Source organism: Candoia aspera, chromosome 2 (assembly GCF_035149785.1).
Source record: "Candoia aspera isolate rCanAsp1 chromosome 2, rCanAsp1.hap2, whole genome shotgun sequence".
Classification (NCBI taxonomy): domain Eukaryota; kingdom Metazoa; phylum Chordata; class Lepidosauria; order Squamata; family Boidae; genus Candoia; species Candoia aspera.
This window is the reverse complement of record NC_086154.1, coordinates 54,907,938-54,933,947: the sequence shown is the minus strand read 5'-3', so window position 1 is coordinate 54,933,947 and position 26,010 is coordinate 54,907,938. Positions and strand designations below refer to the sequence as shown.

General features: G+C 37.3%; 2 protein-coding genes across 4 annotated transcripts in view; both read left to right on the top strand.

Moving 5' to 3' along the window:
• IARS1 (isoleucyl-tRNA synthetase 1) overlaps positions 1-26,010 on the top strand; it is a 518,275-nt gene that overhangs the window by 377,303 nt on the left and 114,962 nt on the right. The window lies entirely within an intron of this gene.
• The window catches only part of ATP2B2 (ATPase plasma membrane Ca2+ transporting 2), a 169,883-nt gene continuing 166,262 nt past the window's right edge, over positions 22,390-26,010 (top strand). For all 3 annotated transcript variants that reach the window (XM_063291854.1, XM_063291853.1, XM_063291855.1), the window contains exons 1-2: positions 22,390-22,507; positions 22,628-22,857. In XM_063291854.1, the coding sequence (XP_063147924.1) occupies positions 22,452-22,507; positions 22,628-22,857 (286 nt within the window). In that variant the 5' untranslated portion in view covers positions 22,390-22,451. The remainder of the gene's footprint in view (positions 22,508-22,627; positions 22,858-26,010) is intronic.

Sequence of the window (26,010 nt, the reverse complement as noted above, 5' to 3'; positions counted from 1 at the left end):
TCTTCTACATTTTCAGCTGTCTGTACCAAATCATGCTAGAGATAACCCTGATACTTAGAACAACTATTCAGTTAGTGAAAAAGTTCTCATTGATGATAAAACATCTGGCCAGGCTTTTGAATTCTAATCAATGTTAATGGTTGATTGTAATTAGTTTTAGTTAACAATGGGAAAACTTTCTGTCTGATTTATGCATACGTGTATTTATCTAGACTAGGGCATTCAGATGAATGATACTTATGGAATTTATCATATTTTAAGTTATAACTTTTAAAGATATATTTCAGGAGTTTCAGTGAGAAGTGAACTCAATCTTTGATTCTCTCTCTTTCTCACCCTGAAAAAAATCATTTTAAGTTGTTTACATCTTCATTTGTAGTAACTCCCAATAAGAATATGGGTCCACAGGGGACAGTCAAAAAAGAAAACGGACTTGATAGTGCAATTGAAGCCCTGCCCCGTGGTTATGCTCTTGATGCATATAAAAAAGGAATCATGTTTCAATTGCACTGTCTCAGCCACCATATTGACTTTTTGGACACCCCCCTCCCAGCACTCCTGTGCCTTTATGTAGATGTGCCATCTAACCTTTGATCCTTAAGTATAGAAAAGGGAGGGGGGACACAAGAAATAGCAGGTTAAAATTTATATACTGCAGCTTTCAGGCTGTAGTTATACATATATTTACTTGGAAGTAATTATTTGGAGTTCAGTGCGGCTGATTTATGTATAAACCTATCAAGATGTGACTCATACTATGAAAATGCTAGAAAAATACTTTCTAATGAAAATTTAGCCTATCATGTTTCTCTTTAAAACTGAAATGACTTGCAAGCCAAAGGATTGCAACTTGATTTAAGTTTAGGTAACATATTTAATAATATAATTAACATATATTATATTTCTATTCATTATACTCTGTTGAAAAGTTAAATATTTCCAAAGTCAATTTTTCTACATGTGATTTGATGTTTAGAATTAATTAGAGGTTTATGTTATGTGTATTTGTTGCTAATAACTATAATCTCCTTTTTATGGATTGACAAGTCAAGGTGTGATATGAATATACTGTATATTACAATATGGTTTGCTGAAAAGTATTTTTTCCAAATTCATTACTGGGATTTCAGTAAGGAATTCCACATGCTGCTGAACCATAGAATGCAGTGCAAAATGTCCTGTTTGCTCCTGTTTGCTCTGGGTGTAGAAATATATACCTTATCACAAAGCAAATAATAATTTGTTAATTGGCGTAATGATGTTGATACCTATAGTATTATTTTTGGATATGATACTGTGTTAAGCAATGACAGCATATTCCATAGCAACCTAGCTATTAATTACATTACTAGTGTATATTTAATGATCATGCAAATTGTTGTCTGCAATTGCCAAGTATCTGTTGCAAAAAGGATTAACTGGTTTAGCAGAGCATTGCTTCCCACACAGAAACACATAAATAATGAAAGGCTGGTTATTCCAACGCCTGTGGTTCTTACTGGATTGTTATTATATTAAACAAAAGGAAGCTTCCAGACATATGGATAATGGCTTGGTTTGTTGAAGCTGGTTGGGTTTACAAAACACAATAAACTATACAAATAATAATGATTGAGTAGAGCCAGTTTGGTGTAGTGGTTAAGGCACCAGGCTAGAAACTGGGAGACTGAGAGTTCTAGCCCGGCCTTCGGTATGAAACCCAGCTGGGTGACCTTGGGCCGGTCACTTTCTCTCAGCCCTAGGAAGGAGGCAAGGGCAAACCACTTCTGAAAAACCTGCAAAGAAAACTGCAAGGACTTGTCTAGGCAATCTCTGAGAATCGGACACAATTGAAAGTATTAAAAAAAAGGTGAAAGATTAAACCAAAATCAAGCAAACCACATTATAGTTATGTGTGATATATGAGCCCAGTCAACAACTGAGGAAAGAAGGCAAAAAGGAGGAAAAAGGGAAGGTATTGTTGAAACTGAAATACTTTGGCCACATAATGAGAAGACAGGACACCCTGGAGAAGATGCTGATGCTAAGGAGAGTGGAAGGCAAAAGGAAGAGGGGCCGACCAAGGGCAAGGTGGATGGATGATATTCTAGAGGTGATGGACTCGTCCCTGGGGGAGCTGGGGGTGTTGACGACTGACAGGAAGCTCTGGCGTGGGCTGGTCCATGAAGTCACGAAGAGCCGGAAGCGACTAAACGAATAAACAACAATTGTTGAAACAAAAGCCAACAGGGTTAGCATTATTATCCACTGAACCACTTCACTATTCAAAAAAAGTATTTTTCCTCCTGCTCAGCAACAAAAACTGGACAAAATCTTCCTCTTGCTTACCTAAACAATAACTCCCATGTGGCTCACAAACAGGAAGGATCAGCTAGATGTGAAGATGCACAAGAGCTTAGATTAGAAGCCATGTTGAAGACTAAATGAGACATTTATAAGAAAAGGCTAACAGCTCTTCCTAACCTTGGTTTACTTGCCTTGCTACTGCAGCATTGGTTAGGAAAAATCCATTTCAGGATATTGATCTATGAGTTGCTATGGTGGTAGTGAGGGATTAATATAAAAGTGCAGTGATTTTGTAAAAATTGAAGTAGATGTAACAGAGGATGACATGCTGTTTTCTCTCACTTGCACCTCTGAGTGTCCTTGTGCTTACAACTGATGTTCTTATTCCTCCCTTCAAGCTTCGCTACAGCATAAATCATGTCTGAAGCAACATAATCTAATTTTAATTGTGTTTCCAGCAAATTGCTGTCTCCATAGCCATTGTCCATTGGGCTATGATGAATCTGATGGAATATGTCATACACAGAAAGACTTCTGCTGGTATTTCAAGGAGTTTTAAAGTTACAGTAAACTCTCAGTTGGCAATTCTCAGAGTATGATGCATTTGAAATGCAGTATAGCATTTACAGTTACTGAATGAGCTGCAAACCAGAAGAAATTCTGATAATGATAATGACTCTTTACCCACATAGTTGTCTAATTAACTGGGATGGCATTATGTAACATCAAGTAAGACTTTGCGCAAGAAATCCTACCTCTAGATTTCAGTTCTTTTAATTTGCTCAAGAATCTTAACTAACTCAGAAAAAAAAATATCTCAAATGCCTGGAAGAGGCTACTGTTTATGAAAGGTCACATTTAGAATCAATCCATTATTTAAATGTTGGTTGGAAGTAACTAGTGAGTTGGAAAGTACCTCAGGAAAAAATAACAAAAGGAATCAGAAATATAAGGAACAGTAAGGAGGCAAGCTGTACCTAGGGGCATTGCTTTTTGGTGGTTCTCTTTCCAAAGAGGTTGGTTCCAGTTGGAGGGGGATGAAAGACATGCCTGAAGACTTCTACTCTTAAAGTGCATTGAGGTCTTCTACTCCACCTACTTCTCTTCTGCATGAAAGGACTGAGAGAGGTCATCTGTCAGCACAAGGTCAGGTATCATCACTATTTATCATCAGACTGAATCCCTCCAAGAAAGATTGACTTTGGGTTTGTGGAGTAAATTGTTCCAGGGTAGCACCTTCTTTGGTTCTGTATGAGGTCGTACTCCTTTGTTCAGATGTGACCTGCAACTTAGGGGTCCTCCTGGACTCATATCTCCTGCTCAAGGAACATGTTGCAGCTACGGCCAAGGAGGGCTTCTGCATAGCTACATCTTGTACACCAGTTGCAGACATTCCTGCATCTGAAGTCCTATTCCAGTCACTAATACTCTAGTGATTTTCTGTTTGGATTACTGTAATGTACTTTACACAGGGCTTCCCTTGGAAACAAGAAGGCGTTTACTTTTTTACTCTTATTTATATTTATTTATTAGAATAATTTTATATTTGTATATTCTATTTTATTGTGCGGTTGTTGTTTTAATTGATTATTGTAAACCGCCCAGAGTCCCCCGATGGGAGGAGATGGGCGGGGAAAGAATGAATGAATGAATGAATGAATGAATAAATAAATAAATAAATAAATAAAATTAGGAAGCTACAGCTGGTGCAAAATGCAGAAGCCTGGGCAGTGATGAGTCCCAATATACTTGAGTGATTCTTCTGCTTCCGGAGCTGTATTAACTGCCATTTGGCTTCTAGATATGATTCAAGGTGCTGGTTGTCATCTTTTTACATGACTCTGGAATGGGTTATCTGAGGGATCACCTCCCATATTCATCTGCCTGCATGATCAGATCAAACAGGGTCGGCTCTTTCTAGGTCCTGTCTCTCTATGAATATTATCTGGCAGGACCTATGAAATGTACATTTTCCATTGCTGCCCCCATGCATTGTAACTCCCACTGTTCAGAGATCCAATATATCTCTTCCCTCCTGGGTTTCAGAAGCACTGTTAAAACCTGGCTTTTCCATCTAGGCCAGGAGGAAGCCATGCTCTGAATGTTGGAATGCACTGAAGGATACGTCACTTTGTATTATTATTTTTTGTTGGGTTTATTTTCATTGAAGGTTTTTTCCTGTGATGTTTGTGCTCAGCACTTTTAGGAATGAGTGGTGTTCAAATATTATACATAAATAAATAAGTCCTAATGATAGCAGCTTCTTCAGTATCATCGCCTCCCCCAAATTCTTGGATTATTGATATGGGTACTTCCAAAACATTGGGATTACATACTGAATAGGAAGACAGTGCAATATGATCAATAATCAATAGGCTTCAATAACAGTTGATGATATAAAAGGTAAGTGAAGGCAATCATGTGAACAATTTAAGTAATTAACAATCCTATATTATTTTACTGTGTTAAGACACACATACTAAATGTGTTTAGCATATAATCATAATAAATATTTTTGGCAGATGTATTGAAAAATTATAGAAAAGGAAATACCCAGTTAAAATATTGATGAAACACATACCTGGCTATCACAGATTTCATCACACTTAGTTCTAAAATTAATGAGGAAAGTAAATTGCAGTTGGTTTTGGGCAATCCTTTCCATCAGTTTATGATCCAGATGTTGTGGGATGTATACCAGCAAAGCAGGCTGGCTTCAAGTAAGGATCACAGATGGACTGAGGCTTAACTTTGTACTTTCTATTTTCTTTATATATTGAACTCTAATTAATATTAAAAAACAAGGTCCTAGGCTTCTGTGTCTGGAAGTGTTCCAAACCTTGGGATGTTTTTCTTCAACACTTCAAGTTAATGCAGTTGTAATTTCAGATAAATATGTGCTTTAAAATTTCAGCAGTAAGTTTTGTCTACTTTTTAAATTGTAAACTCAGTTTTAAATGATACATTGAATTGGGTATTAGCAAGTACAGAAGATCAGTTTTCCTTAGTTTGTTTTTAAATTAAACATAGAGCCAGCTGAAGAAAAAGATAAAAAAGGGCAGCTGTAGTGTTTTTTGTGACGTTGCTTTTGATGATGAAACAGAAAGAAAAGAACAAAACACCTTGCTGTTTCCCATTGCTTAATATTGAATACAGTGTTTATATTTTGGATGGTGGAAAAATTATGGTAAAGAATATGGTTATAGGAAATTCTCTTTTCTGAGAACAAATGGAGTTTTTTCTGTGCATTGTACAGTCAGACATTGTGGAGTTCTTGGTGTTCTCTGAGCTTGGTTGTTTGCTTGCAGGCATTTTATTACCCAAACAGGTAACATCATCAGTGCAATTGAGTGTGAGGTTTGCTATCTGTTCATATATAGTAGCTTGCCCTGCCAGATTTTGTTACTTTCCTAGAGTTTTTTATTGCCTCTTTTGAATGGTGTGTAAATGTGGTTCATCTCTATGTGTCTATTGGTCTGTGTGTCCAAGGTTCCAGGAATTCCCCAGCATTTTTGGATTTTTTGGATTTTCTTGCTCTAAGATGATAATAGTATCCCAGTTGACACTGTGGTTGAGTCTGTCCATGTGCTGTAAGATTAAGGAGTTTTTGTCATGTCTTTTGACTGCTAGTTGGTGTTCGTGGATGTGCTCTGCTAGTCTTCTGCATGTCTGTCTTACGTAGTGGCTGTTGCAGTCCTTGCATTGTATGTTGTCAATGACGCCTGTTTTTATTTCTTGGGCTACTGGGTCTTTTGGTTTGCTTAAGATGTTTGGAGGGATTCAGTTGGTTTGGGTGCTACAATGATGCTGTGTGGTTCTGGAAAGAAGCAAAAAAGACTAGAACAGATCCCCTCCAGCAGCCAACACTCAGATAAGCAGGGACAAACACCAGACAAGCAAACCGACAGAAAACAATACACTAATCAAGGAACACCAAGGAGGAAACTGCACCCTCACCAAAACTGGTGGGGCGAGTGATGGTAGATAAACAGTCAGCAAACCCCACACTCACTGATGATGTTACCTAGTTGGGTAATGAAACGTCTGTAAGCAAACAGCCAAGCTCAGAGAGCACCAAGAACTCCATAGTTCAACCCTGAACTACAGATATTCTCTTCTATTGGAAACAGACATTCCTGATTATTTTGCGAAATGGCTGTAAAGTTTCTAGCTGTAAATGAGTATTCAGAGGACTCTGTGTTTAGATATGAAGTTATTGAAAAAATAGATATGCAAATTTGTTAATAAGCAAAGGGGAAAGCTGACACTGAAATAATTTCAGTAGCCATGTTCACAAAATCTGTAATATACCTAAAGTCTGTACCTTAGTTTTCTTTAGATTTGGATTAAACAGATTAAACATTTGAATTAAACGAATCCAAGATAGCAACTTGTTTCAAGTGTAATTGATTCATAAGTCTAACTGGCAGTTCAAGAGTTTGAGTATGGTATGGGTTAAAATAGTGCCACTTGCAAATAACTACACCAATCCTTCTAGGAAAGGATGGGGTTCAAGGTCAGTTACAAGGCTGCTGTGATGAGTTCACAAGGATAAAATTGCTCATACTCACTTTGAGCTAGATGCTGAGTGGGTGGTGAATGGGAGACAGTAGAATCCATGAGCTGTGAGGTTACCTGTCAGTGAATTGAGTCTGTTGATTCTGAGGAAGGGCACAAGTCTCTCAGTGGCTTGAGCACCTTCGCCTGTGGGTTGGATTCTTGGCCTACCTGGTTTGTGAAGGCTGCTAAGGAGGTATAAGAAAGCTGAGTAGGGATGCTGATTGCTGCACCCTTGGGAGAAGGGATGGTGCAATATTCTTACTGGCTGTAAGCCTAGTTTTATTCCACATTTAAAACCAAGGATTTTCAATAACTTGCCTTCAGCTCTTTTTGGGAGGAGATTAATAAAGTTCCCATAGCTAGTCAAACTTGCTCTTGTGGTGATGGTTTATTTGAATTCATCCTCTATGTGCTGTTACATTGTTCCTTCTATAATGATAGTCAAAGAATACTCATTTTTCTTGTGTTTATGTGCTCCAGAACAGTTGAGGAATCGTATGTTAATTTTTTCTTACACACAAGGAAAGACTTATTACACATAATATGCAAGGTTTTGCACAGTAACTGTGAATGTGTGCAAATAACTGACTTCTGTTGGGCATGAGTAACATCTTGATATTTGCTTCATCAATCTTTGGTCATGCATAAATGAATTATCAATTGTAACATTAGTATTTTACATTTGACAATACAATTTATTTTATATTGTTAATTTACTGCTCTATAGACTGTCTAATTTTAGAATTCACTTATAATTAATTTTATGGTTCTTTCCCCCTTATTTAATTTTAGCTTTAATGTCTAGTGTTAGTATTAATAGAGTACAGTGCTACATTGTTTAACATACTGGATACCTAAGTATGTTACACTTGCATCACTGGCTTTTTTTTACATCTTATTTTAAGCTGATCACTAACTGAAATAAAGTTACCTATGATGCTGTAAAGGTAAAACATGTTATATGCCAGCAAATTTGGAAAACACAAGAATGGCCATCAGATTGGAAAAAGTCAACTTATATCCCCATACCAAAAAAGGGGAACACTAAAGAATGTTCAAACTATCAAACAGTGGCACTCATTTCACATGCCAGTAAGGTAATGCTCAAGATCCTGCAAGGTAGACTTCAGCAATTCATGGAACGAGAATTGCCAGATGTACAAGCTGGGTTTAGAAAAGGCAGAGGAACTAGGGACCAAATTGCCAATATCCACTGGATAATGGAAAAAGCCAGGGAGTTTCAGAAAAAGATCTATTTCTGTTTTATTGACTATTCTAAAGCCTTTGACTGTGTGGACCATAACAAATTGTGGCAAGTTCTTAGTGGTATGGAGATACCAAGTCATCTTGTCTGCCTCCTGAAGAATCTGTATAACGACCAAGTAGCAACAGTAAGAACAGACCACGGAACAACGGACTGGTTTAAGATTGGGAAAGGAGTATGGTAGGGTTGGATACTCTCACCCTACCTATTCAACTTGTACGCAGAACACATCATGCGACGTGCTGGGCTTGAGGAATCCAAGGCTGGAGTTAAAATCGCTGGAAGAAACATTAACAATCTCAGATATGCAGATGATACCACTTTGATGGCTGAAAGTGAAGAGGAACTGAGGAGCCTTATGATGAAGGTGAAAGAAGAAAGTGCAAAAGCTGGCTTGCAGCTAAACCTCAAAAAAACCAAGATTATGGCAACCAACTTGATTGATAACTGGCAAATAGAGGGAAAAAATGTAGAGGCAGTGAAAGACTTTGTATTTCTAGGTGCGAAGATTACTGCAGATGCTGACTGCAGTCAGGAAATCAGAAAACGCTTAATCCTTGGGAGAAGAGCAATGACAAATCTCAATAAAATAGTTAAGAGCAGAGACATCACACTGACAACAAAGGTCTGCATAGTTAAAGCAATGGTGTTCCCAGTAGTAACATATGGCTGTGAGAGCTGGACCATGAGGAAGGCTGAGAGAAGGAAGATAGATGCTTTGGAACTGTGGTGTTGGAGGAAAATTCTGAGAGTGCCTTGGACTGCAAGAAGATCAAACCAGTCCATCCTCCAGGAAATCAAGCCAGACTGCTCACTTGAGGGAATGATATTAAAGACAAAACTGAAATACTTTGGCCACATAATGAGAAGACAGGACACCCTAGAGAAGATGCTGATGCTAGGGAGAGTGGAGGGCAAAAGGAGGAGGGGCCGACCAAGGGCAAGGTGGATGGATGATATTCTAGAGGTGATGGACTCATCCCTGGGGGAGCTGGGGGTGCTGACCAACAGGAAGCTCTGGCGTGGGCTGGTCCATGAAGTCACAAAGAGTCAAAAGCGACTGAACGAATAAACAGCAACAAACTCTGACTAATGTCCATGGATGAGCTTTGAACTAAATTCAGAGGCATTCTAAAGATCATTGTTGTTCAAGTATAGAATTACATCTTTGAGTGTCAACTTGACTCAATAATTCTTTCTTTACACAGGTAAAAATAATTGAAGAGATAATATATTTTGTGGCTTTTTAAAATGAAGTTTAAAGTGTATTTTGACTGTGCCCATGCAGTCATAATATCTTTTATCCATGTATATGGGGTATTTTACTAGCTATTTTTTTTTTACTATAATTGTATTCTGGCTGTATATGATATATTATTTATTTATTCATTCATTCATTCATTCATTCATTCAAATAATATAGCTGCCCATCTCAGACCAGTGACTCTGGGCGACTAACAATAATAAAAACAATCAAACAATTATTGTATGTAATTTGAATGTAAGATTAAAAAGAAAAGCAATTTTTTAAAAATGATTCTGAAGTGGGAAAGCTGTTCTTAATCATACTTATGATGAACTACATCTGGTTTTTTGCCTGGCTATTCATGTTTTTTTAAAAAAAATGTCAATATTTACATGCTTTTAAAATCGGCATTTCTTTTTTTTTCTTCTATAAAAATACCTAGTGCATTAAGTTTCCATTTCATGTTTGTAATTTTATTAAAACAGGAATAACTACAACAAAAGAAGATTGTGTCATTTCAGTAAGGTTGGATTTAATCCCTAATAATTATAATAAATTTCTGAACTTGCTGCAGCAAATACATTTCTGAAGTATGGAACAGTAGATTGAATTTTTTTTTCTTGACAATGCATGGAATCTGTTATCAAATCTGGGAAAAGCTTTCTAATATTCTAAATTTATATATCACATTTGGATATTATAGTACACATTTTAAAATCTGGAAGGAGAATGATTCAACATCAGTTGGTCAGCTGTTCTGAATACCATTAGTAATGCATGTATAAATGTCACAATTTATGAAATTTAAAAATATAGGGATCCTTGAATATAACACTCCCCTGCATAATAGGAGGCTCCTAATGGTGGGTTCCTTTTACAGGTTCTATTTCCTTGTTTGGGGGCACTTTATTGTCATTTATGTCACTCTGTGTGTTCATTTAAAATGAACAGCTTAACCATTACCAGTGTTGTATACCATTAGCAACTCCTGAGCTGTCTCAGACTCTGTCACTTGGTAGCAAGTTGAAGTCACCAAGCATCATCAGCCTTGGCAACTCCATTGCTAACTCAATCACTGAGTTCAGTAAGTAGTTGAGGAAGATACGTCATCGCAAAGCACAGAGGTCGGTAGAGCAGCAGCAAACCCAAATGCTGTCTGGAATCCAACTTCAGTCAGAAGATCTCTACAGAGCAGAGCCTCTGAAAGCCATCTATACTTCCCAGATGACAGTTGCCCACTTCTCCCTATCCTGGGGTTGTAGCTGATAGACAGGATCCAATTATACAAGCTGTGCCAGCTACCTGATTGACAGTCAGGTCATGAGGACGGTCTTGTTACAGACTGGCCTGACATTCAGTAGTAACAGCCAGAGTTTAGAGCCACTCATGATCCAGTGTCCTGGCAGCAAGGGTGAATAGTGAGGGCTGGAAGGCAGGATTGATCTCAACCACTGATCCTGTCAACCTTTTCAGCAGCCTGTCCTCAAATTTCCATCATATATTCCTCTGCCTGCCATCTCCTCCTTTGGCTCCCCCCGCCCCGCCCAGGCTTACATCCCCCTAGAAATAATGAGATAACATTCCGAAAAAACCCACTGTGATGGAATTGGTCAACACTATTGCTCATCTCAATAATAATTTGGACAGACCCACAAAAATAGGAGTAAAAATAGTTGTAATGAGGAACATTAAAGATTTGAGCCTTTTCATATACAGATGCCAAAATTTTGAAAGGGATCATCCAAGAGTGTCTGAATCTGATTAGCCATTCAGTCATTTGACAACTTGCCCAGGAAGGGGATGTTGGCTATAGATCTATAATTATTCAGACCCAATGGTGTTTGTTTTTTTTTGAGACCCTGTTTTTACTGAGGCTCTGAATTGACTTCTTTTCCTAAGGAGAAATTTATAAGCTCCTGAACCCAGCAAGCACTCAAGATATAATAAGCCATGAGGAGCAAGGATTAAGCAAAGATGTGGTTGATGAAACTCTACTAAACTCCTAGGTATTAACAATGTATTGCCATCCCCCCAAATCTGCCTCCAAAATATCCTGGACAACTTTGGAGACTGAACTGCCCAAAGCGTAGAATCTAAGTCACGATGATTGCAAATGATTTTGTTTGCAAAATGCTTAACAGTATGTCACAGTAGGGGTACCAGACCTGGGCTAAAAACATCTGGATGTTCACTAGACAGCAACAAGAGTTAGAGAAGTTTCTCTTTATTGCCACCTTGCAGTCATCTGGATTTTTGTAGCTCGTGTTCGGTAGTCCTAGTCACAGTTAGTTACTGATGATTTTATATGATTCCCTGATCAGCTGGATTGTGGAAGGATGAAACCATTCAGCCAATTTCTTCAGGCTGTCCCTGAGAATATGTGGTGGTGGAGAATATGAATTTTGCATATCCATCACTGTCACAGAGTAAACTTGATACTAGTGCTCAGGGTATGCTCTTATTAGGGTTAATCAGATCTGAGATGAGTTTCCACCTACCTCCTGTTTCCCCCCCAACTTATATCGCTGCCATTAGCTGGGCTGTATTACAAGGAGCTGAATGAACTCTGCATTGTGGGAGAAGATGCTTAGGAGAGTCTGGATCAACTGCTTAGATCATCTCTGTTTTTTTCCAGGGTGACCAAGATTTTGGAAGAAGCATCCCCATAATTATTGGAAAATTTCCCTGGGTCCTCTGGAATCCATTGGGACCCAGTAGCTGCTGGGGAATGGCCATCCTAATAGATAATATACCCTTGCAGGGAGGAACAGCTGCTGCAAGTCTAGACCTCAGGAGAAGTGGTCTGACCACAACAAGATTGTTTGTTTGTTTGTTTATTTTTCAAATTTCTATCACTGCCCATTTCCCCCCAAAAGGGGGACTCTGGGCGGTTATAGATGAGGTTTGAGTGCTTGTAACTAACCAGGAAAAAGATCTTGGGGTCATAGTGGTTACTCAGTAAAGGTGAGGATGTGGCAGCTGCAATAAATGTAGATTCCATTCTAGGGATTATTAAAGAAAGGGACTGACAAAAGTACCAACACTGTAACTCTTATACATATCTGTAGTCTCTCTGTACCTGGAATATTGTATATGGTTCTGGTCTCCACAGAAAAGGATATAACAAGAGCCTGAAAATGTACAGAAGAGAGCAACCAAAATGGTCAGGAAATCAGAACCACTTGCTTAGAAAAAAGGAAGGCTAGATGTTGCCTACTCCTATCAGTTGCAGGGAATGGCAGGGCTGTCTCTTGCATGTGAGCACCAGAGGGGCATCTGGTTGGCTACTGTGAGAAATAAAATGCTGAACTAGCAAGGCTGTGCCTATGTAAAATCTCTCCCCTGTCTTCAGACCACCGGCCTCTTGTCCAGTAGAGAAGGCAGACTTAGAGTATACTCTTGTATATATTGAGCTAGTAACAGTTTAGGACCGAGCCATGGTTATTATGGCTACATGAAATTCTGAGCTGCTCTAATCTTGGTTATCCCAGAATGGGTATTAGTCCCTCAGAACCATTAGTGTGGGAGAATCTAATGCCAACACCACCTCTGTCAGCTCAGGTTTGTAGGGAGTAGCAGAGAGGGCACCACTTCAATCTGAGTGTCCAACACAAATACAAGCTTGAGTCTTTCTTAACAATATTTATTTAGAAGATTTATGTGGCTGCCTGTGTTATATATTTAACCCTGAGCAGCTCACAGCAAACCACAAAAAATACATTAAAAACTCATAAAACACAAACATAATGCATTAACCAAGACATCAAAACTTCATAGCACGCTGCCAATACAGTTACTTCTCTATTGGGCTCAACAGACATCCTGGCCCTTTTTTTTTTTTTGCTGATTCTTGACTCTTTCTGCAAGATTAAAACTGTGCAAGATTTCAGGCTTTCTTTTCCTCCGGCTTCTTTTCTGTTGTTGGGTTGTTTTTTTTTATTTCTAGCTTTATTTGTGTGTGTTCCAGACAGCACTTAGGACACAGAAATATATATTTTTCTATATAAGTGCTTTGTACAGCATCTAATTTTGAAGCACTTCACAAATAACATTGCAAAGTACATTTGCCATATCTAGCTCACTTTGGCCAAGGCAAACAATATAGAGATTAAAAAAAAATCTTTGCTGTTTTATCATTAAATAAGTACACCATGAACATATAATTGGGGATAGTACATTCAAGGCATACCTTTGGAGTACCATTCTACCTGAGATTAGATTGACCCCAACCCGTTGGCCTTTGGGAAGCCCTTCAGACCTGTTGGTCTCCCAGGCTTGGGGGTCGGGAGGTTAGTCGAGCCTCAGACATTGTTTATTTATTGTTGATGGACTTATCCTCAGTTGCCATGTTTCTGCTTTGCTTTTTACATCTGGAAACCTCACCTTGTGAAATGCAGATCTAGTATGTATATATGTATTTCTATTTTCTTATTTGTTCTTACATTGATTTTCTTTGCTGCCCCAAATCACCATGTCGACATGGGTGACAAGTACAAACAAACAAACAAATGTCACTTAGGAAAGGTGTTGCAGAGCCTCTGATATGAAAGAGATATGGCCCTGCCGTGTAGAAGAACCCCAATAAGCCAATAACTATTTCTAAAATTGTTGATAAAAATTATTTTTCATCTATAAACAAGAGAAACCATTCAGTATATTATATTGCCAACCATCCATATGGTTGGCAATATAATGTACTTTCTGTTGCTTTCCTTCAATTAGCATATTCCTGAGACAAATTACATGTTGTACCTGAGTTCAAAGAAGGCTACGGCTACCAGATCTGGACTACAAAAAACAGTGGGCCACAAGACCACTAAGAAAAAATGCTTAACTCTTTGTTACTTCGTTGCTGAATAATTGCCCAGAGTTATGTAGCCCCAGAGGTTTGTTCTGAGTCCCTACTGTTTTCCGGGGTGGAAACATTCAAAATAATTGGAGTTTTGTTTCAATGAACTATGGTTGGTTCAGTTTTGAAATTCAAACAAAGCACATTTTCCATTTTATTCAAACCCTACTGAGAAGTGGTATTCCAAATATTCCAATATTATGCTCCCATAAGACTTGGATGATCTCCTGAAAATTTCCCCATCCCAGGGCCTTCCAGCTGTATGTTGTTGTTTATTCATTTAGTTGCTTCCGACTCTTCGTGACTTCATGGACCAGCCCACGCCAGAGCTTCCTGTCAGTCGTCAACACCCCCAGCTCCCCCAGGGACGAGTCCGTCACCTCTAGAATATCATCCATCCACCTTGCCCTTGGTCGGCCCCTCTTCCTTTTTCCCTCCACTCTCCCTAGCATCAGCATCTTCTCCAGGGTGTCCTGTCTTCTCATTATGTGGCCAAAGTACTTCAGTTTTGCCTTTAATATCATTTCCTCAAGTGAGCAGTCTGGCTTGATTTCCTGGAGTACGGACTGGTTTGATCTTCTTGCAGTCCAAGGCACTCTCAGAATTTTCCTCCAACACCACAGTTCCAAAGCATCTATCTTCCTTCTCTCAGCCTTCCTTATGGTCCAGCTCTCGCAGCCATATGTTACTACGGGGAACACCATTGCTTTAACTATGCAGACCTTTGTTGTCAGTGTGATGTCTCTGCTCTTAACTATTTTATCGAGATTTGTCATTGCTCTTCTCCCAAGGATTAAGCGTCTTCTGATTTCCTGACTGCAGTCAGCATCTGCAGTGATCTTCGCACCTCGAAATACAAAGTCTTTCACTGCTTCTACATTTTCTCCCTGTATTTGGCAGTTATCAATCAAGCTGGTTGCCATAATCTTGGTTTTTTTGAGGTTTAGCTGCAAGCCAGCGTTTGCACTTTCTTCTTTCACCTTCATCATAAGACTCCTCAGTTCCTCTTCGCTTTCAGCCATCAAAGTGGTATCATCTGCATATCTGAGATTGTTAATGTTTCTTCCAACGATTTTAACTCCAGCCTTGGATTCCTCAAGCCCAGCATGTCGCATGATGTGTTCTGCATACAAGTTGAATAGGTAGGGTGAGAGTATACAACCCTGCCATACTCCTAAGTCTCCAAATTCTCAGCCAGCATTAAATTCTGAGAGTTGGAGCCTAAAACTTCTAGAAACATCGCCTTGTGAAATGCAGATCTAGTGACAATGGCAAAGGCAACATTTCATACTGTGCAGAAGAAGATAACAGTAAACCACTCCTATATTTTACCCAGAAAATCAAGTGGACAAAAAATATAAAGTGATCAACGATAGCTTTTGCAGAGCTGTCTTGAGTTTGCCATACCTCCCCCAGAAGTCTGGAATACTAATGGTATTTATAAAATGGTTAGGTTGAAGCCTTTGGGACATCTAGTTGCTGAATTTGCCATGCAGGAAAAGAAAATCCAAAGCTGCAAAAACAGACTTAAAATAGGAACATGGAATGTAAAAAGCATGAACATGGGAATGCTCAACACAATGAAAGATGAAATCAATCAACTATACATAGACATCTTAGGCATCAGTGAATTGAAATGGACGAATTGGATAGTTTCAATCAAAAGGTCATACTATTTAATACTTAGGACATAAAAATGAAGAAACACCATTGATTTCATAGTCAGGAAGGATCCTTGGCTACAATGTAGCCAATGAACAAATGAGATCAGTTATACTTTGCCAGCAACCCTTTAATATGGCGATTAACCAAGTTCATGATTCAACCACTGATGCAGAAGTAGATGAGGTTGATGAGTTTGATGATCAAGTTTAATCTGAAATCAAGATAAGATGCAAGCAAGATATGCTGCTTGGGGCCAGAGACTGGAATGCAAAAGTTGGAAATATTAAGGAGGAAACATAATTGGACTATGTGGCCTAGGAAACAGAAATGAAGCAGAATTTCTGCCATTCCACCGATTTCTTCAATGCTAAAACAGTCTTCCAACAACCAAGACTACACTTATATACATGAACATCACCAGACTGAGTACACAGAAATCAAATTTACTATATTGCTAGTACAAGGAGATGGAAGAGCTCCAGCAAAGACATGGCCAGGGGCTGACTGTGGGACAAATCATGTGCTTATGTGCAAATTGCAAGACAAATTAAATCAGAAGAAGAAAGCAACATGATCTTTCCAGGGTATAATCTTGATCTGACCTAGCTCCAGATTGGCAAAGGTGTGAGACAAGGCTGTATACTTTACCTCTATTTATTCAATCTACATGCTGAATATATATTTAGGGAAGTTGGATTAGAAGAAGATGAGTGTAGTTTTAAAATTGGAAGAAGAAACATCAGTAACCTGCGCTATGCTGATAACACTACTCTGATAGCTAAAATTGCATATGATCTGAAAGTTCTAATAATAAATTCAAGGAGCACAATGAAAAAATGGAACTAAGATTAGATATAAAGAAGACCAAACCCATGATAACAGATACAACAACCAGCCTTAAAATTGACAATGAAGATACCAAAGTGGTGGGTTGTTTGCCTTTTAGGATCAACTCTGAACAGTAAAGGAACTAGCAATCAAGAAAATATGCCACAAGCAGGCTTTTGGATGGGGTTCTCTAGCAGACTAGACATCCCTGAAGGAATGGGGACTGCACTGTGATGGAGATCAGTGGCTAGATGGTGAATTTTGGCCAGCACAGCTTTCCCGACAAGAAGAGATTATGAGATTGCCCACTTGCACTCCAGAAAGCTGTTTCTTGTGAGGAGACTGCAGGTACTGAGGTTTTTGAGGTTGACTGATGAGTTGAGCAGCTGGGGGTTGAGGGATTTCAATCAAGCTCACAGCCATAATGCAGCCTGTAATGGACACAAGGTTTGCAAAAGCCTCACTTCCTTAACCACTATTGGATATGATCAATTTACAGTTAAAGAGAGATTATCTGAGTGGCAGGATAAAAGAAATCCACTTGGTGAGTCAACATTCTTTCTGGATTAAAGAAGGAGGGAAAAAAGGCTTTAAAAGTTGTAAATTTTCAGCAAAAAGCTTAATGAGAATCGGATGTAAGAAAGTTTAAAACAGATAAAGGGGACATTAATTTTGAAAGATTAAATTTTGGTGAAAATGCTTCTGAAATTGGAATTAAACAGACAAACAGACATGACCTTCATAGGAATGTTATTTGTTTAGCTTTAAAGAGCATAGACAATAGGTGGATTTTACAAAATAAAGATAAAAGTAATATGAGCCAGATTGTGATCGTGACTGTAACTACAGAGTGCCATTTGGAATGGAATGAAGAGATACAGAGGCAAACTGACAAAGTTTATAGAATAAATACAAGATTTGTGAAATTAAGAAAAGTTCCAAGGGATGTCCTGGTGCACTCTGTCAGGAAAAAAACAAGAGATCAAGCTCTGCAGTAGCATTTTAATACAAGACTGAAGATTGAGGATACAGATGTAATTATGCTTACAGAAATTCTGATTAGAATACTGTATAAGAGAAAAGAGTATTTCTTTCTGACAGACTTAAACAGAAAAAGATTCCAGTTTGATGGGGCAAACTGGAAGGAGTGATTTTCTACTTTTAAACAGAGAGGTTTCGACTGAATTCTATGTCCCTGTAAAGGCTTTTGTGTAATCTCATCTGTCACATCCATTTGTACTGTCTCCAGTTCTTTGAATTTTTCTAGAAATTCTCTCACTTTCTGCACAGAATTCTGTTGACACCAGAAAAATTATCTAGAATGTATAAAGGTAGTTCAAATCTATGTTGGAAATGTGAACAACAGGAAGGGTCATTTTACCATGCTTGGTGGATGTGCAAAAAAACTAGATGATTTTGGGTTCAAATGCATACACTGATTCAGATGATTTTGAAGATTAATATACAACTGAAACCAGAACTTTTCATCTTGAGACTGATGGATAAACAGTTGGAAAAAACTCACGGAACTTTGTTTTTATATATGATAACTGCAGTGAGATTATTGTATGCACAAAGATGGAAAGATTTGGCAATACCTACATCAGAAAAATAGTTGGTGAAGATGACAGAACTTGCTGAGATGGCCAAATTGACCTGTTTGATTAAAGAAAAGAGAGTATCTACTACGTATCTGATGCCTGGAAATCCCTTATGGACTTTTTGCATAAAACAGAAAAAAATAAAATTATGATCTATGATTTTGACAACTAGATAGGATAGATTATAGAAAGAAGAGAGTCATGGTGTAACTTTAGAGAAAGAGGTAAATCTACAATTGTACTTATAACTGCTGTAAAAAAGATCAGAAGCCACTGCTTTATATCTTTTTTCTTTTCTATTTTTCTTCAACCTTTCTTTTCTTTTTTTCTTTTTGCACTTTAGCTTTTTCTTTTCTTTCTTTTTCTTTTTTCCTTCTTACTTTATTTTAGTTTGCATTAATTTTTATTCTTGTTCTTAAAACTTTCAATAAAATTATATTAAAAAAAAAAAATATGCCACAAGCTAGGACTTGGTAGAAGCAATGAAAGCCTTGGAAAAGATTCAGATGCTGTGATGTGTCAATACCTACAAAGATCATTCAGGTAATGGTTTTCCCTGTGACACTCTATGGAAGCAAAAGTTGGACTTTGAAAAGGAGGATAGAAAGAGTATGAACTTTGGTGTTGGAGAAGACTCCTGAGAATGCAGTGGATATCCAATAAACAAACAAATGGGTCATAGAACAAATCATCCAGACTTCTCTCTTGAGGCACAAATGACCAGGCTCAAACTGTTACGTTTTGGGTACATTATATGAAGACCTAACTTTCTGGAGAATCTACAGTGCTGGTGGAAGGAAAAAGAAGAAAAAAGGTTGGCCAGCTGCAAGATGGATGGACTCAGTTATAATGGTAAAGGGGTGCACCATTGGAAGATTGAAGGGCCAGGTCATTAAGAATCCACACTGACTTGATGGCATATAATCAATCAATTAAAAATCTCTAGAATTTTATATTGTAGAATTTCTTTTTTCAAAGTTTGGAACATTGCTAATTTTATATGTAGATCTTGTTTGTTTTTATGTTATTGCAATGTTTGGTTGATTTTATTATGATTTTATTGTGAGCCTCCTAGAGTCCTAGGAGGAAGCAGATATAAATAAATGTAATAAATAAAGAAATGCTCCTACATTTTTGAAGTGATTGTACTGATCACTGAGCAAGAGTGTTGGGGGTAGTGCTAGTTTCATTTGTAATAAACTGCTAGATTCTTTGAAGATTCATGGATACTTCATACAGATTGCATATCTGGTTCCATGAGAACCTAAAGTTTATAGTCAACAGATAAAACTAGTCATGTTCTGCACTTTTACCCTATTGGACTATATCTTACAAAACCACAGTATATTATCTTCCTAAGGTTATGTGATTTAGAGAATTCCAACTGTCCCTTAAACATTATTAGAGGTACATAGTTTTGCAACAAAAATACGTTTATTGAAGCTCAAATAAAATATTAAGCTGGCAAATTATTTTGTAGCTTGTGAGAAAACAGCATCACCTTGCATTGGCTTCCAAAAATGACATGATACTTTTGGAAGAGATGGAACAAATATTGGTAGAGTGATGGGAACGTGAATGAAAGAAATTCTTTTGAAGTTGCTATCCTATAGGGAAAAACTTCCTGTGAAAACATTGGGTGCAGTGTTAATTCTTGTTTCCTGGAGGCACCACACCTAATCAGATACTTCTAAGTTTATCCCAGCAAAAATTTTCATCAAAGAGAGATTCACAGTAGAACAACTACTAAGATTAGTGAATTGTGGCATAAAAAGAACATACCTTAAAGCTGATGTGAAATGCTACTGAAGGAAGGAGCTGTGGTTGCAGCCCAACTCTGAGGTAAAAACTCTTGTTACATCAAATATTTTTCTGACATTGGTGCTGCCATTCGTATCTGACATATATTTGTCTGTCTGCTTGTGTCTCTCTGTCTATCATCTATGTCTTCTACATTAATTTCATTACATTTAGCAGACACTGGAGGTGGGTTTTTTTTTCATGCTACAGTAAATATTTTAGACCCTCATGAAATAGTAAAGCTTTTGGACTTAGTGATATCTTGCAACCTAATCTCATTGCCTCAACCTTCATTCCAAAAGACCCATTTAGAAGTATAAATAGATGAGTGTTAACCAGAGATGACCCTACAGGTCTCTGACTGTGTTGTCCAATGTAAATCATTTCTGTAGTTTCTGTATACCAAAGAGCAGTTTGGGGTGTGTGTGTGTATGTGTGTGGCAATTTAGATAAGGAAAATGGTAAAAAAAATAGGAAGGTAAAAGATCCATCCTCACATATTTTACCTAATTGGATTAAGAACGCTGTTTGTCTGATCAGAAGGTGTTTAAAAAAAAAAAGCTGCAAAAGATTCTGATCATGTTTTTCTCGAATTGTGTCTGGCTGAGACCTTACCATCAACTATGCTTCTGGTATTCCTTCCATTCCTACAGCATACTCATAGACACATAAAACACATCAACACTGTTAAGAGAAGCAGCATGTGATATACAGTATCTAAATTGCAGGAAATCTGAGGCTGTGCAACCAGAAGAGGAAACAGCTTTTGTAGTAACTTCCAGTTTTGGATTAAATTTCCCAATAAGGGTCAGCTTCATGCTGATCTTTGCTGATCTCAGAAGGGTGAAGAGAGTCAGACTTGGATGGAGGACATCCAGAGATTCTAAGGCTGTAGGCTAAATTGGGAAATTAAAAAAAAAATCTTCAAGAAACAGTAAACTGCTTCTGTATTGTCACTAAGAAAACAGCATAGACATGTTCATATAGTCTCTAGGAGTAAAGATCAGCTTAATGGAGAATATTTTTTTAAAATCTCAGGATTAAATGAAATACAGATAGTCGTCAACTTACGACTGTTTGTTTAACAACAGTCTGAAGTTATGACTAACTTAGAGGTTTGCACACATTTCTTCAGACTTTATATTCAGCCACTGATGTTTCCATAGAACTCTATTGCTGCAGATTAGGAAGATAAAAATAGATAAATTTTCATGTGTTTTATACACACCTTAGGATGCATTTTAATTATAAAATATGCACTAGCATCTTACTTTACACAGTTGATAGTCCCTTATGAAAAAATCATTATTAACTTTTAGAAAAGTCTGTTTTTCAGTTAGCAAAACCTTTTCAGTTTGTACACTGGCTTTAACCCACTTCAACAAAATAAAGCTCTATGAGAGTTAGACTCTCAGTGGTGAAGTATAGTAGCTGGCTATGGAGAATGTGGACAGAGTTCATTAGTTAGTATATCTGGGAAACACAATTTCGTAATATGTTGTTAAATTGCTGCTTCTTGTAATTTACCTGTGAATATTCCTGAACATTGTATATTAAAACCAGGTAGGCCTGTTTGCCTGTTTGGGGTCTGCCAGAAATGTTCAGTTTTTCATGCTGTGGGTATCAGATAATAAGTGGTGCTGAAAGAGACTTTTCCTATTTGTATGATAAAAAAGGCTTGGTATTTAGCTTAAAGCATTCAGGTATTTTTTTTATCTCTCTCTTCGTGTTTATCACCATAGGCTGTCAACACTGCAGAGCTTAATATATTTAAATGTATTCAGGATTGGAAATGAAAATGTTCCTTTTCCAATTTTATTTTCCTTGCAATGAAAAATAGTTTCTACAATGGATGAAAACATAAGTTAATAGTGCTCAATTAATTTTTATTAGTCATAGTCTTTAGGAGGTGGTGGGGTTTATTTGTTTGGGTTTTTTTTTTGCTGTTCTTGTCAGATGAAAGATTGATACAGCAGCCTGAACAAGAGTTCCTACCAGAGGCACATCTAGGCTGTTGGAGTAATGGCTTATTTATTAATATTCATGAACCATCTCATTTAGCTGGTGCTCCTGGGACTTGATTAAAGTAAGACTGTTACAATAGCTTCTGAAGCTGGAAAGAGGGCTGTGGGACACAGCCAGTACAGCAAGAATCTCTGTAAGACTGTTAAAAGCTCTTCTGAGTTAAAGGTGTACTATTCAGCCCCATTTCAGAGTGATGTGATGAGATGAATTTCCGCATGTCTGGCTTACTCTTTTAATGCATGTTTTGGATTTGTTTCTTAAGGTCTGAAAGAAGAAATGACCATGTAGATGCCAACTGCCTGGGTACAGCATAATGGGAAAGAGTGAATGGAGTGGAACTGGTCTGCAGTCTTGAAAACAACCATCTTGTGGACTATCACCTGGTGGGAGACATTTCTGTCATTCATTGCTTACTCTGCTCATGTTACTGTACGAGTAAAGTGGATTTATTCTTAGGCTGGAATTTGAGTTTCTACCCTTACAAATTTTTAATTTGTACATAGCACGTTGAACAGAGCAATATTATCAGCAGCAATGGGTGACATGACAAACAGCGATTTTTATTCGAAGAACCAAAGAAATGAGGCCAACCATGCAGGAGAATTTGGGTGTACGCTTCAGGACCTGCGTTCTCTTATGGAACTTCGAGGAATGGAAGCAGTGGTAAAAATTAAAGATACGTATGGGGACACAGAGGGCCTGTGTAGACACTTGAAGACTTCGCCAGTAGAAGGTAAGCAATATTAATGTTTTTCTTTTCTGAACTAGCCACAGAGGTTTGGTATCATGGAATGTACAATGTCTTTTTAACCCTGTTTAAGCTGAGTTCATCTAGTAGATTTTGAGATATATATGTGTAGTGTGCCTAATTTGGAAAAGAAAATTGCAAAGGGGAAAAATTTCAACAAAGAGATTGGAGCACAGTGAGATAACTCACTGTTAAAACTTCTGAGTGTGAAAGTACAAAAATAGTACTGCTCTTTAAAGTTGTTAAATATGCTAATTTGATTTTTAAAAGGAGGCTTATTTTTAAAGCAATATATAAGAAAAATTCTTGAAGATATTCCAGTTATCTCCAGTGCCATGTATGTGATGGCTCTGCATGTATGTTTGGGTAGGGCATTTTTTTTTTTTTCATATCATTCTTACAGTTCTCTGGTTCTTGATAGAGATATATCATCTTTCTATCTGAGTTTGCTTTGTATACGTGAAACATTGCACCAGAGTCTGTGTTACACTATCACTGGAGTCATATAAGATCCTTTCAGTGTTCATTTTTCATCTGTGGTTAAAAACTTTATTCAAGAAGTAGCTTAATTAACAAATCAGGAAAGCTATAATGCCAAGTAGGCATGGGAAAATACATCTGTTTCATTTTTTAATAGCACAAACTAGTTCATTCCATTAAATGTTCATATCTTTACAAAAATAATTTATACACACTTCTGTATTCAATTTCTTCTCACATACATGTTTTTCAAGCACTTTCCCCTAATATATAAGATAAAATATCACTTTTGCAATTTATATGATGTGCAAGGTGGATGGATTCAGTTACTGTGGCAATGAGTGCATTGTTGGGAGACCTAGTAAAGGTCAGATCATTGTCATGGACAAATCTGTCTTTGTGGTCACTAAGAGTTGATAACAACTTGATGTGATATAATGAATCAATTTTATAGTGTATGCATTTTTATCAAAATCATTTTGCAAGTGTTAGATGGCTTATACTGTATATAAAGTTTGCAATTTATAATCATATTTTTATATATTCACACTTGTGTTCTAAGCAGCTCATGAGTCTGCATGTGTAACATTTATGAATCATGGGCATTGCATTTTGTGATATTAGGCTCCTGAAATGATTAACAATGATCACATTGTTAACAATAACAATTACCCTAGAAAGTGTAAACTGATAAAATTGATTTCATATATTAATAAAACTGATAATCCATAGGATGGTAAAATTACATTTAAAATTGATAGAAAACAATTTCAAATCATTTTGCTTTATGGTTGGGCTATAAAACTAATGAAATATTTGTGGAGCCATTGGGATTGTCAAAGTAACATTCATTCCAATGTACAACAAGGTATTATGAAGTGATACAAACTTGGGGACTTTAAAGATATTTTGAACAGTTGAGTTTGGATTCAGAACTGTGCTCTGGAAATAAGGACAGAAAGTCAAGTTTTTGCAGATTCCTTCCCTCATGAGAATTCTGCTGTAAGGATGCAGAACAAAATAAGGACTGCATTTGATGTTAAAAAAGAAACGAGGAATTAGCAAAGATCTGTGCATTTATTCTTAGTGGAGAGTCTGTTGGATCTTGGTGCCTTCAGTTCATAGTGAAGTTCAATTAGTACAAAAGACCATATTAATCCAAATAATTTCTCAGGTAGCCGGCTCAGGTCGACTCAGCCTTCCATCCTTCCGAGGTCAATAAAATGAGTACCCAGCTTGCTGGGGAAGGTGACGACTGGGGAATCCAATGGCAAACCACCCCGCTATAGTCTGCCAAGAAAACATTGCAAAAGTGGCATCCCCCCAAAGGGTCAGACATGACTCGGTGCTTGCACAGGGGATCTTTCATCTTTTTTTCACATTTCTCATAGCCTGAAGTACACAATTCCATGTATGATAGTTCTTGGTCTAAGACATGATGGAAATTCAGTATCATCTGCAAATCCACAGATTTTCAGTACCCATTCCTGACAAAGGTCATGGAGGGAAAAACAATTCCTTGATATCAGAAATAGTGCATACAATTTATGCCATCTGACAGATAAGTGCATCAAAAACATTTAGCATTCAGATTTTCAGTCCAGTCCTACACATGTTTTCTGAGGCAAACACATCCATAATAGACTTATTGTGTGTGCTCAGTGATAATAGTAACAGCTTTGAAACATGTAGGAAATACATGGAAAATATATATTCTTGAGTTCATTTTCTCAGTAACATTATAACAGTTGAGGACACATTGATGGAGTGGTTTCAATAGAATTATGAAATGTAGGAAGAGGCAATGATAAATAAATGTATCCTGTTTAATAAATCATACCATTTAGTCTGTTATACACATTAGTGCAGAAATAATCTGTATTAAGGCAAGAGTTTGATGTATATTATGGGTTATTCCTAAACATGGATTTCAGAATGAGGCATTATAACATATGATGAATTCTAAATTTGTGGATGGCTCAAATATATGTAACTACGATTTTTTTTTCTTTCCAGGCTATACCACAGTTTGCTGTAATAATAAAATAAAAGGGGAAAAAGTCTCATTTAAATTAACAACACTTCCTGGTCATTACATGTCTATGTTTATGTTGCTTGCTTGGCAAATACATGATGTGGTTTGCCATGGAAATTTTCCGGGAGTTTTTCTTTTTTTAAATTTCCTAGTCCAGCCTATATCTGGGATTTTTTGTGGTTTCCCATCCAAGTACTGCACTAACCAAGTTCAATCCTGCTTGCTTTTCTGAGATCAGCCACTATTGCTAGATGCTGGTACCTGCTATGACATATAATAAGAAAGTGACATTTCAGGATTATCATATAAAACTAGATTCTGCCCTTTCAGTATAGTGTCACATAGTAAATAGAAAAAAGAAAATAAACATCTTACTTAAACGCAGCCAAGAGATAGCTAAAAAACTTGCTTCTGTAAATCAGAAGGTAAGGAAGTACAGTAGGTGCAGTTGTAAGCTCAGGACTAAAGGAAATTAATAATAGGTAATTGGATTGATTGATTGTGTTTATGTACTTCTTGACTCAGAAAATGACTACTGATGGTTTACATCATTAAAACATCAGAAAAAACTAAAAACCAATAAAAGCACAAACCTATCATAATACTGTAGGAATTGCTAGCCT